This window comes from Brachyistius frenatus, unplaced genomic scaffold (genome assembly GCF_029030835.1).
Source record: "Brachyistius frenatus isolate BFR_SWC_R1_liver_20210118 unplaced genomic scaffold, ASM2903083v1 Contig_22, whole genome shotgun sequence".
Classification (NCBI taxonomy): Eukaryota; Metazoa; Chordata; class Actinopteri; family Embiotocidae; genus Brachyistius; species Brachyistius frenatus.
The window spans coordinates 3855575-3868325 of record NW_027210621.1 but is presented as its reverse complement, the minus strand read 5'-3'; the positions used below and the strand labels follow the sequence as shown (position 1 = coordinate 3868325).

Here is a 12751-nt window from a genome sequence, read left to right as displayed (position 1 = left end):
AGTGCATCAGAACGGGGTGCGCCTAATAGATGACATAATAAAATGTGTATTCTCAGTTATAAGAAATGTTTTATGGTTTAGTAGCCAGAATTTGAGCTCATCCCTCACCTTTGTCGAAAGTAAAGTTTTTCACTGACTCTTTCCTTGTCACTGTGATTTTTAACTTGAGGATGCCAATGGCTACTCATCTCCGAATCATGCCTCCCCTACTGCTCCGGCCCCCCTCCCACACGATAGGAGAGACCCTTGTGCTATATTTAGACCCTCACAGCACTTGTGTCCAGACAGACTTAGCAGACAACGCCATTGGCCGGCTGCCCTGTCACTCACTGTAACAAGCGAGTAGATGGGCTTTAATAGTTTACATTCGAGAGTGTGCACCGTGCCAAATTTAACCATTGGGGGAGGTGTGTGTGTGTGTGTGTGTGTGGGGGGGGGGGGGGCTATTGAGGGAGGGCAGGCCGGACATGGTTGAGAGTGTCCGGTTGTGTGTGTGTGTGTTGTGGTCAGCAGGAAGAACCCCGGGGCCTGGATCCTGATTCCTGCCCGAGTTGTATTTGAAGACAGAAGACCGAGTCAGTGGGTCTGCCGGTGTGGAGCAAAGTTTGTGTCCACTTTTCCTGTCCATTCAAGGGCATTGCTGGGGGCCCTGGGATCAGCGTTGCGCTGAGGCCTGTCAGCGAAGCAGGGCAGCCTCATGGACCCTCCAAGACGAGGAGCGCTTCGCCACACGGGATGTATAAGTTGACTCTTTCCAGAAAATGTGAGTTTTCTGTGATTCTTTGTGAGGCTGTGGGTTGAATTCCTTGTTCTTTTAGCAGGTTAAGTTAAACCAAAGATGACTTACACAGGGTACGTGCTGTACATGCTGCAGTTTCTTTACAGCTGTCTCGAGTGGGAACACAAGTTGCAGTTGTTTCCATGATCAGAAGACAATCCCTCTTTTTTATTTTTTTCCTAACAATATTCATGACATTTTTCTCCATTATGGGATCACATGTGAGTACAATTGTTAAAACATTTGGTAGATTTAATGGTGGTGGCTTTTTAAACGTCAGTTCAGCTGTCACATTTCAGCAGCTCAGAATTCCTTCTCCCTCTTGACTGGACAGTACATCATCAGATGCAGAATATATTTTTAACATGATGTGTCACAGGAGCTGTGTACCCAACATTACTTAACTGTTTCTAATTGGCACTTCCACCACATCTGCCTGGTGTTTGATTTCACTTTGTGTGGTTCGTGTTGCCGTGGCTCGGGTCATGAAGGCCAGGAGCTGCAGAATCATGACTGAAGCCTGCCTTCCCCCTGTCCGCACTTGCCAAATATATACTCTCCTAAAGTAAATATAATCCCGTCTGCATTCGTGTGGATAAGGCCACTACCTGCTCGGCAGCAGTTGGACGCTCATTTCGCAGTTTGGCTCCTTAAAGACGCGTTTACTCGGAGCTCTGATGAATTTGGTAAGAGATTTAGGAACACTGAAGCTCACTTTAGCCTCTGGATTACTTTTATTTTAGTCATTTAATGTGTTTGCTGTGTAGACAAGTCTATAAATAAGTCCCAATTCAATTGAGAGACCGTTTTTGTAACTCTTCTTTGATGCCTTCCTTTGGTCCCAGATCTGACCTGAAGCAGCCATGGGGGACTGGAACCTGCTGGGAAAGCTTCTAGAAAAAGCCCAAGAGCACTCCACCGTGGTGGGGAAGGTGTGGCTTACCGTCCTGTTCATCTTCCGCATCCTGATCCTGAGTGCTGCTACAGAGAAGGTGTGGGGCGACGAGCAGTCAGGCTTCACCTGCGACACCAAGCAGCCTGGTTGTGAGAACGTGTGCTATGACATCACTTTCCCCATCTCCCACGTGCGCTTTTGGGTGTTGCAGATCATCTTCGTGTCCACGCCCACACTGATCTACCTGGGGCACATTCTCCATCTGGTGCGGATGGAGGACAAGCACAGAGAGAAAGAGAAGGACAAGGAACATGCGCATCACTTAGACAAACAGGCCCTCATTGTAAATGCTAAGCACAAGAAGGCTCCGATTAGGGACGACCATGGACGGGTCCGCCTAAAGGGGGAGCTTTTGCGCACATATGTCTTCAACGTGATCTTTAAGACCCTGTTTGAGGTGGGCTTCATCGTGGCTCAGTACCTCTTGTATGGCTTTGAGTTAAAGCCCATGTACACGTGTGACAGACCGCCCTGTCCCAATGTGGTGAACTGCTACATTTCCCGCCCCACCGAGAAAACCATCTTCATCATCTTCATGCTCGGTGTGGCCAGTGTGTCTCTGTTCCTCAACCTGGTAGAGATCTACCACCTCGGCTTCACCAAGTGCCGCCAGGGGATGACCTTCAGGAAACGTCAACAGTGCATCTCCAAAGCGCCCAGCGAGGCTGCGGTGCCATTTGCCCCAAGTTACGACGACTACTTTCACGAGCACCGCGAAGTCCAGCCTGCTTACCCGCCCGTACCCAGCTACAACCTCTCCCCTCTGTCGACAGGCACGGACTTGTCCTTCCACCCCTACCACAGCAAGGCAGCCTACAGACAGAATAAGGACAACTCGGCGGTGGAAAGGAGCAGCAGCAAACCGGAGGAATGCGACCTGAAAGAGAAGAAGGGAGCAGGATCAGCCCCTGGGTCACCCACACAGACCAGGCCCGGCCACAGTGCCAAACACAGCAACAACAAGACTAGAATAGACGATCTGAAGATATGAGGAGGTTTATGTTTCTCTGAGGGGTCTTAAATTGCTGTGACGGGATCACGTGTTGTTTGGAAGCATTCATACTGGCTGGACTGATGCACCTCTTTAAGATGGCAAAGGTTTGACTCATTCCAACTTAGAGGGGAGTGACTTTTATAGAGCACACAGAGAAGCTGCAATAGTACTGTAATGTGATACAACAAAAATATTTCCGAACTTTCCAATTCAAGGAGATTCTGCTGTTGTATAAGGCTTTTTATTTTGAGAAACTTTATTGGATTTCACAATAGACTCGAAGCACAAATTGTTTATGGTACACCATTTCCGGCAACCCCATATTACCTGTGAATGTTGATTTGAATTGGTGTTTTCTGTGTTGTATTTGTGTATGAATCGCTTCACTGTTCAGCACTATCACTGAAAATCGAACAAAGTCAACAACAAAAATAATATATAGTCTGCTCAGCATTACATTGAACTCTTCTTTGTGTGCGTACATGAAAAATTCTACAATCCAGGGCAGAAACTTGTTCAGCACTGACCTGACCTCCTTTAAGGAAATCAAATAGTGTTAAATTGAACTTCCTTTAACCGTTTTGAGGTCATCATCTAGCATAGTTCACTTGCTTAGACTTGAAGTGACGAGTTGTGCAATAACTTGACAACACATTGGACGCTGGAGTCACTCTTACTAATTCCAGAAAGCACCTCAAAAGAAAATTGCACTGGCCTCAGAAGTCCCCACATTTGTACTGTCTTTTTTTTTTTTTTTTTTGTATTGCGACAGGCAACAAAAGTACATAATCATAAGCACATTGTTTTGTTTATATCTGTATTTGTGTCATTGGCTTTCTGCAAAGCACTTGTTGACAACCGTGTTTGTAAAACTGCTTGAAATAAACCCGTCTTAAATTTGCACAGTTAGCAGTTGGTTTGTAATCTCGAGTTTTAAATCGGGAGAAGGGGAACCATTTCACTGAAGGACATGTTGCAACAGATTTTATATTCCTGAAAATGATAAATCAAGTTAGGAGAAGAAAACACAGTATTGGTAGTATTTGCAGTGAATTCTAGTCCTTTTTCTATTCTGACATTACTGGATCTCTGAAATTTTAATCTTCCAGGTGTAGTTGGTTTCTACGCACAAACATTTCAACATGTTAAAACCGACGTGTTCAAGCGGGAATAGACGTGTCATGTGTACATGCTGTCTACATTTCCCGCACATGTACAACTCATCTGTCAGTAAAGTACAGCACACAGGCACCCCTGATATGAAAGCCTTGAACTTAATCACATAGCGTGTTTGAGGAAGCGCTCTCATGCCTTCCGACTGGTTCGTTCATCATTTCCTGTCAATGCTTGTTGTGTCAAATGAAGAGCAAGTCGGATTCTCTTTTTTATTTAACTGTATTAAGGAACAAAAGAGGGCCTGTGATAGGCTGGCAACCTGTCCAGGGTGTACCCCGCCTTCGCCCAATGTGAGCTGGGATAGGCTCCAGCCCCCCCTCCGTGACCCTGTTCAGGATAAAGCGGGTATAGATAATGGATGGATGGAAGAAACAAAAGAGTTCAATTTCTTTCAGTTGTAGTCCCTCAGTTTTTTGAGATAAGATTGAGTACAGTCTGGGCATGCTGGACTGTACTTTTGTGTGTTGTGGTGCCAGACACAATATGCTTCACATTGCCCATATATCATTTGAGAAAACAAATAATAGCATAATCAGCCTAACAGTGAAAAGTGTTTTTTTTTCTAATATATAGTTCCATAAATCAGGAAGTAAACCAGAATAGTGTGCATCTCCAAAAGAAAAAAGTAGTCACATCTATTTTTACAAATGCAGATGAAAAATGAAAGTCATTCTGAAATATATTGAAGTGATCATCTTTGAAAAAAAGGGTGATATGTGTTTTTGAAATGATGACAGATGAATAGATATGAGTTATGACTTCGATCTATATCCAGCACTTTGAAATTAAATCCTTTAGTGAGGCTAGAGTTTCAAACTGTGGTTGCATCAGAATTTTGGACTGCGATAGAAGATGTCCAGAATAACACACATTTTTGAAGATACACAGCGTAGTTCAATAAATTATCAAACTGTACAGAGCACAGCAATTTAAATCGTGTTTCTAGTTTGACAAATTCAGGCAACAAAAGTCTGTATCCAGTTTGAGTTGTTTGCATAAAACTGTAGCTATAATTTATAAACAAAAACTTTTACATTTTGATCAATGGTGGGTTTTTGTGTTGTTTCTCTGTGGTGGGTTCACAACATGATGCAGTTTAAGCAGAGAATGACTTGGTAAAAAAGTGAAACATTTCTGTTCAAGAGAAGAATGGCAACGCGCTCCCTTCAATATAATAGAAGACTTTTGGATTTAATAACTACATGCCGAACAAATGCTAAATTTATGCATCTTCTTCCTATGGTTTCATCTGTATTTTGACCACATTTTTCACTGCTCTGCCTTTTTGTTATTACGGTGAAAGTGGGAGCCGCTGTTATTAGTTAGGAGCTCCCTGCAGAGGTAATGTTAATTTATAGAAGAGAACCTTCCACTCTCCGGATAAAAAAAAAGAAAGAAATTACATCTATTTGACTGTATTTTTGGTGAAAAGCAAAAAAGAAAAACCATCGTCCTTATCTGAACTCCTCTCACCTGAATACATTTTGTACATCCCTCATACCAAAGGGAAGATGAATGTGGTTTGAGTGTGTCATGCAATCATTTTGTAGAGGCCACATATTTATACTTTACTCATTTGAGGTTATAATCTAGTTTATAATCTTTAAATACAAATAAACCCTTTAGGAAATATGAAAAATTTCAAAACCTTAAGGCTCCAAAAAATAGTGGCATAAAGACCGGCATGAAAAACACAATGCACATACAGTCAAACGGTCAAAAGAACAACACTGGTTGATTGTTGAAAGGTGTTAACACAACTTTTAGACTATTTTTCCATTTACTTTGACCTCTTTTGGTCTATGGGAAGGTTAAAGGATCAAACGCTGGAGGCTTTTGTTCATGTCACATGAGAATCCATAAGTCAGCATTAGCTTGTTTTAAATTGCGTTCTCAATTTAAAGTCATGCCACATATATAATATAAGTTTCACAACTGTATGTTAAGCCTAAACCATGAGCTTTTACCTAACCAGGTAGTTTTGGGCCAAGTCAAGAGTTTATTTCTAAAATGTTGCTCCAACTATGACTCAGGTAAAGTTTCGGGATAAAACATATGGTATACAGAGATCAGTGCTGATTTGTTGAAGGACAGTCATTTCCAATCATTGGACTGGCAGTGAAACAATTAAATCACAGCAGTGTACATGGAGTTGGGGTGAGGCCGAGACAAGAAGTGCTCCATCAACTGGCTCTGCACTAAACAGCCTCTCATGCTAAAGGGAACCTTGTGCCACTTCATGCAAAATTAATTCAGTTGCCAGAAGTTTGAGGGTTTTCTTTACACACACTACATGTATTCCCCCCAGCATCTGGGATTTGACTAGTTCATACAAAACCCTCCATTTATCCTTTTTGAGTCGTTCTTTGGAAGATTTGCTGGTGTGCTTAGAATCATTATCCTGCTGGGAGGTGAATTTTCAGTTGAACTGCATCTTTCAATCAGATGCTCTCACACTAACGTTGATATGATGCAGAATTCATAGTTAAATCAATGGCTGCAAGCTCTCAGTCCCTGAAGCAGTGAAGCTACCCGAAAGCATAACATTTCTAACAACTTTCAAACAACTCTGTCTTTGATTCAGCCGTCCAGAGAACATTATTGCAAAAGGCCTGGTCTTTGCTTATCTTTTCATTGACACACTGTATTTTTCCTCTAATGGTCTTTTTGGACAGCAAAGGCTTTTTCCTGGCACGCCTCCCATACAGGTCAAATTTGTGCTTTTTCTTTCAGAGTGTAAATACTTACACTTTGATACCAACAGTTGCAAGAGTTAACTGAAGACCCTGTGATGAAGTTTTAGGGTTCCTCGAGACTCAAACAGCCTGCGCGTGGGCTGAATTTGGTGGCGTGGCCAGTCCTGGACAAATTGGCAATTATTTGAAATCTATCTCACTTGTAGATGATCTCTCCTCACAGTAGAATGATTTATTTCAAATACTTTAGAGATCTTTTGAATCTCTTGCAGGACTTGCCAGGCATTCACAACCTTTTTTTCTGAGGGCCCTAGAGGGCCGTTTAAATCTTGGCATGATGACACCACACACTTCACTAGGAAAGAGAGCATCAGACCCTTACTGTCAGAGGTTTCAATTTGTAAGTTTACAGGTTCCTCCTGTCACTCCCTCAGGAGGTTCAATCATCGGTGGCTAATCTGGAACTCCTGAATCTAATTTTAATGGGTTTGAAGGTATGATATTTTTCGAGCTATACTTATTTATTTATTTTCAATTTTACTGATCCGATTTATTTATATTTAAATTGTGAACAATGTTCATAATTATATCAACATAATGTCATTTATTGGAGTATACAACCTTTACTGTATCTGTAGGCAGTATTTCAGAGAGGATCACATGTTTGCTTGTTGAAATATGTTGAAAAAGTCAGAAATAGTAGTTGAAACGGCAAAGTATCCATAGAAATGAAAAGTGTTTAATGTCAAGAATATTCTATAGCATATCGTGATTGATATTATATATATTTAGATATATTTTTGAATAAAATATTTTCCCTTGTAGGGCCCTAGCCCAATGAAGAGAGTTAAGACCGAGACAATTTTCAAACTCCTTAAAAGCCTTCACAACAATTGTATTATCTATAAAAAAAAAAAGACATTGTTTGGAATAAACACTTCCAGTAAGTAGACTATCTTCTCAAAAGAACATGAGCAGTTTCATGGGAAATAACAACACAGACTAACACAATGAAATACTGCCATGGTTATGCTTAATTTGGTGGATATAATTGTATGTGTCCAGATGAGTTAGCCTATCACTTTATTCTGCTTGTTCCCTGTGGTGCAGATTGTTTTCCACCAGCTGAAGCACAGTCCTCTACTGCCCTCTTCCTTTACTTTCACTGACATGCTGCTTGTTTAAGCCTTAATTGTATCTGCTGTGGACGCCATCTGCTGGGGAAAGGGAATCTAACTTCTACCCTGTAATGCCATTTCTGATTTGATTTGATTTGATTATCTGATTCCTAATGTAATCTGTTCAATTAGAGCATGCTGCATGTGTAGTATATACACACAAGTCATCAGTGCTGAATGTGGGCTGCATTATAGGACAGGCAGAACACTCAAAATAAAATCAGGGATTGTTATTGTGTTTTTTTTCGTTTTTTTTTCATCTCTGACTCAAGCGCTCTCTGGCCTGTTTTTCATCATGCTGACACTACGCACCCAACCTGCTAATGTGTGATAAATGACAAAGAGCCAGGAGCAACGGCTGCCCTTGCACCAATTTTGCATTGCTGCAAGGGCAAGCTTATGAAATATCAGCCAAAAGGAAAAACGGGTGCTTCTGATGTTTGCTGACTGAATCAGTCTGATCGCTTGCAGGCCTGTCACCTCATCATCAGCACCAGCCTCATTCAACTCAGTGCAGACTGCACAGCTCCGGCTCCACACACTCGCCGGCACACACTGTGGAGGGGGGGGGGGGGAGGGGTTCACGCAGCACGAAATCAAATCAGCTGCTGACATGGTTTCTGAGGCAGAAAATGTCATTACGGCCTTGCATCAATCAGTTCTCATCATGGCTTCTATGTTTTATTGTCCGTGGGAACCGGCTGACCGTCTGCTGCCACCATGTGACAACTCAAACTCCCTGCAGACATCACTGGGATAGCTCATGGACTGTAGAGAGAAGGCTTGTGTTGTTATGGCAACTTGATTGATTCTTTTCACTATACAGTTGTTATCAGGCCTGGGGAAATACAGGTTAATCAAGTTTGAAAGTTTTTTTTTCTGTGCGCCCAGTATAAAAGATTCATCACATTAAAATGCCTGGATGGACGAAGCGATCAATTGATATAGTTTCATTAGAGCGGTTTGTTCATCCTTGTCAAAAGAAATACACACTTTGATCTCGTGAGCCACACTGAACAGAAATGTGTGCACAAACAGATGTGAGGGGAAGTCATAACCCTTTTGTGTGATACGCCCAGTTCATCACACGCAGACCCCATTTACAAAGAAATAATTAAAAAAATTCCAAGATTTTGTCTTCGTATCTGCTGAAAGATGAGAATACATTTGTTTATCTGCTGATATACTGTGTAATTTTTAACCTCATTAAAATAGCTCTTAAATTCTTAGCATGCTATTTAATGGAATTTTGGAATGGGATCTGATTTCGAAGGAATCAGAGTCGTGTATACAAGGAATCAGAAGATCTGCAGAAGATTAGTGAAACAAAATTAAGTCTGTAAAAATGTGTGAAACAAGTTTATTTGAGCAAGTCAGCACTCGTATCTGCATCACACCAACAGCTACATTCTCAAATCACCACACATCTTCAATACAGAACATTTAAATAGAGAAGTTGCAATCATTTCCAAATTCAGCTTCACAATGAACTACACAACAAAAAAACAAAAACAGTCCGAAAAACTCTGTTTAAAAAAGGACAAACAGATGAAGAACATTTACAAGACGAGACATCGTGAAGATTTTGTTCGACAGCTGACAGTTAAGCCCATTATGACTTTATATTGACGTTAAGATTTATCTTTACACGTCTGCAGATAAGAACTGAAATATTAATAAGAGTGATCGGTTCAGTAGCACAAATTCTCACAGTATGGATGGAGGGCATTTTGAAAATCAAATCCTTCATACATACACATTAAACATATGAAATGTGTGCGCACACGCTCGGAGCAGTCACCACCCAAGATGTTTTCCAACAGGACAAACTCTACTGTGAAGGGACTTCTAACACTTAGCCAAAAGGCAGCTTATGACAAAGCCTCTAAAAAAAAAAATAGGGGCAGTCCTCTTTCGACAGAAGTAACATTTTCAGAGAACAAAAAGTCACAACGTGGGCCTGCGGCGGCTGGTGAGAAAACAACCAGCAGCTTCCACTTCCTCATGCCGGGGAAACACGGTAACTTCAGGCTTTAACCTGGAAGTAAAGCAAACCAGAGACCCTCGTTGTCTCATGTAGATGGTGCCGTGTTTAGTGTTGGAGCCCATGATGGTGGTGGAAGAGGTGGGGGGGACGGGGGCGGGAGGGAGAGAGAGGGGGAGGGGGGATCCCTGTCTGCGTCTGTCTCTGTCTCTTTCCTCCGGTCTTCCCAGCTGATAAGGATGTGCCTTAATCATGTTTGCCCTTGCCTTTAGGCGTGCCTTCGTTCCAGGCCACATAAACAAACAAAGCCAAAACCACATGCACAGCGAGTACTGCGACAATGGCGGCATAGAAGTAGCTGTCGGAGCTGGACATCTTCATTGAACCTGAGAAAACAAAGTGGGGCGTTAATAAGACGAGCAGCGGCATCGAGAGTCCAAAAGTGTCCCAGTCATTTTTAACAAACGTAAACCGAGGATGCGGCAGCTTCCGCCGACGTAGAACTGAACTTGTTTCCATGTTCATCAGAAACATCCGAGTAGGAGCGGGTGATGTGATGATTGGCGCGACAGGGTTTGAAAGAGTATTCCATACCATTACCGCTGCCTACCAAACCCTTTAACATATGAGGTTGTATGAGATCAGAGGTTCCCACACTGTTCAGCCCACGTACCAACAGAAGTTTCCCCAAGAACCATTTCCCCTGCCGGCTCCGACTCCTACGCATCGAAAGGTTTGTCTCACCCCTGAGGTCCAGTGTTGTCACTTCCCTCTCAACTGTTCTTTGGAGCCATTTTCAAAATTGCACTCATTCTGCTCAACTGAGACGTCCGACTGCGTCAAGCCAAAGATTTCGGGACGCTACGACAGCCGTGACATCACCTCATCTAATAAAAATGGGCTAATTTTATTTCAAAAGTATTTTGTGTATAACATAAATCTATCTATTAAATGATAAATAACACATTTGACGTCATTGCAATGTGACGTGTCGACAAATATACATTTTGTTTGTAATAAAATGAAATTCAATACAATCGTCAGGCCTTTCAGCAAGGCTCTCTCGAACCACAACGCAGGGCCTCGAGTACCACAAGAGGTACACGTACCACAGTTTGGGAAACAATGTGGGCCATATTGTGAACTGATGAGCAGGACAATTTAAAATGCCAGACTTGGATGCGAAGACTTTTTGTGTGCCTGTAAAATGTGATGAAAAAGTATCCGACGCCTTTTAGATATGAAATGAACATTCTCATTTGGATTCTGTGTTGTTTCATGAATGTCGGCTCTATAAAAGATAAACTTACGAGTGAAAGCCACACTTGACCGACTGGAAGATAAAACGACGCGTCCGGATGTCTCTTACCACTACCGCCAGAGCCCGGCTAATAAACTGACTGGCCTGCAGTATGAGATCAGCCGATATCGAGCTTTTAACGTTGTTGTTGGTGGTGGTGGTGCATTCGTTGGGCCAACACGTGATGTGTGTGTGTGTGTGTGTGTGTGTGTATGTATGTGTGTGTGCAATTATGCTTCTTTTGGAAAGTAAACCAAAAAAAAAAAAAGGAGAGACAACAGGAAAATGATTTAATAGATCGCTGCAGGAAATAATGCAGAGATATCATCCATACTGGGAACTCGGCGCCAGCAACCAAATACTCGTAACATATGAAAGGAGCTCGGGAGATTTCAGACAAAATAATACATTTACCGTCGAGTGGCTGGTGGGTTTGAACTTGATCTGATACCGGCTGGTAGATTTCACGTTGTAAAAAAAAAAAAAAAAAGTGAATTTGCTGCACTGATACCATCGCTGCCCTTCTTAAGTGCCCCATGTTAAAATGTCAGGATCCGGTTTTTAATCAAGCACCGAGTTTGAACTTGAAACGAGATGAAGAGGGCGAGTTCAGGGGAAGCATCCTCCTTTCATCCTGATGATGAAGCAAACTGAACCTCGAAGGGCTGGAAGGACTCTGCAAAGCAAAACAAGGCAGCGGTATACAAACATAAATAAATAAATACCCTCAAAGATGTAGGCCTTTGATGCGAAGTACAGTCCGATGGGCAGCGTGACCATCAGGATGGTGAAGAACAGAAGTGTCTTGAGGGCTGAAACCAGGGAGCTCTCGTTCCTGCAGGAGGACAAGTTCAGGAGTCAGCAGAGACCAACACAGCGACCCTACTGTCCACGGGACCCCCCTACTGTCCACGGGACCCCCCGACTACCGACGCGGGGATGTCCCTTGGCCGTGATTAATGTCGTGCTGCAAGATTTCGCCGCATTAAAAAAAATCTGTACTTTGACACGTGTTCAGCATCGACTGGCGGCGCGGGACTAAAGCTTGGAAGCTAGCTGGCTAACGTCAGCTTAGCCGTTCAGTTAAAGGTTTGATGTCTCACCCTCTGAAATACGCCGGCGGGCCGACTGAGGCGTCCAAGGATGCTTTGACGGATCCGTCCATCGCTGGGCCGACAGGAGGCGAGGGAAAGATGGAACCGGGACGTGAAGGGGAGTTTGCTTTATTCGCGTTTATCCCCGTCTGGTTTGTGTTGTTGCTGATTAAGGCTCCTCTTCCTGTGTAGTCACGGGACCGTCACGTGACGAGATTTGACGCCAACCTAGTCTCGCGAGGTTGAGACTTTGTGTCGATTTTCAAATGTCTGGTTCCTGTCCTCAAGGGAAATGAAGGGTTATAGATCAGCCCCGACTTGGTTACAGTAGCCTGACGTGTTTGGACGAATAATCCTCAGCGTCGTCTGCGTCATGTAAATTGCAGAGATGCAGACTATTTAAAAAAAGGAGCCCTAAATATGTAAAAAAACATCTTCATTATAAGTCCTGCATGCAATAGCCCACCACAGAAGCATCACCAGCATCATTCAATGTTCTGTTATTGTATTATACTGCTGTTTAATAGTAAACAATGCTTCTTCTTTTTTTTTTCTTTTTTTTTAAAGCTAATCATAGAAACTCTTAATTATGTTGG

General features: G+C 42.7%; 2 protein-coding genes across 3 annotated transcripts; one reads left to right on the top strand and one right to left on the bottom strand.

The window, feature by feature from the left end:
* The first annotated feature begins 460 nt into the window (after positions 1-460).
* Positions 461-3628, top strand: LOC138620059 (gap junction alpha-3 protein-like). Of its 2 annotated transcripts, none has more exons than XM_069696982.1 (2): positions 461-763; positions 1624-3628. In XM_069696982.1, the coding sequence occupies exon 2, from the start codon at positions 1642-1644 to the stop codon at positions 2722-2724; it is 1083 nt and encodes a 360-aa protein (XP_069553083.1). In that variant the 5' UTR covers positions 461-763; positions 1624-1641; the 3' UTR covers positions 2725-3628. The 2 variants fall into 2 exon arrangements, with proteins under 2 accessions (XP_069553083.1, XP_069553084.1); XM_069696983.1 differs by lacking the exon at positions 461-763 and adding an exon at positions 1238-1464.
* Positions 3629-9120: 5492 nt separating this feature from the next.
* Positions 9121-12358, bottom strand: vma21 (vacuolar ATPase assembly factor VMA21). The gene is made up of 3 exons (XM_069696984.1): positions 12165-12358; positions 11787-11896; positions 9121-10147 (listed from the first exon to the last, which is right to left on the bottom strand). Exons 1-3 carry the CDS (start codon positions 12224-12226, stop codon positions 10008-10010), a joined length of 312 nt encoding a protein of 103 aa, XP_069553085.1. The 5' UTR covers positions 12227-12358; the 3' UTR covers positions 9121-10007.
* Positions 12359-12751: the final 393 nt, after the last annotated feature.

What these genes read in the sequence shown, in the direction of transcription:
- LOC138620059 (XM_069696982.1), top strand. Translation starts at nt 1,642, where the DNA reads ATGGGGGACTGGAACCTGCTGGGAAAGCTTCTAGAAAAAGCCCAAGAG.
- vma21 (XM_069696984.1), bottom strand. Translation starts at nt 12,226, where the DNA reads ATGGACGGATCCGTCAAAGCATCCTTGGACGCCTCAGTCGGCCCGCCG. An exon ending in CCGCCGGCGTATTTCAGAGG is followed by an intron (nt 11,897 to 12,164) that starts GTGAGACATCAA and finishes GTCCTCCTGCAG; the next exon opens with GAACGAGAGCTCCCTGGTTT. An exon ending in AAAGGCCTACATCTTTGAGG is followed by an intron (nt 10,148 to 11,786) that starts GTATTTATTTAT and finishes TTGTTTTCTCAG; the next exon opens with GTTCAATGAAGATGTCCAGC.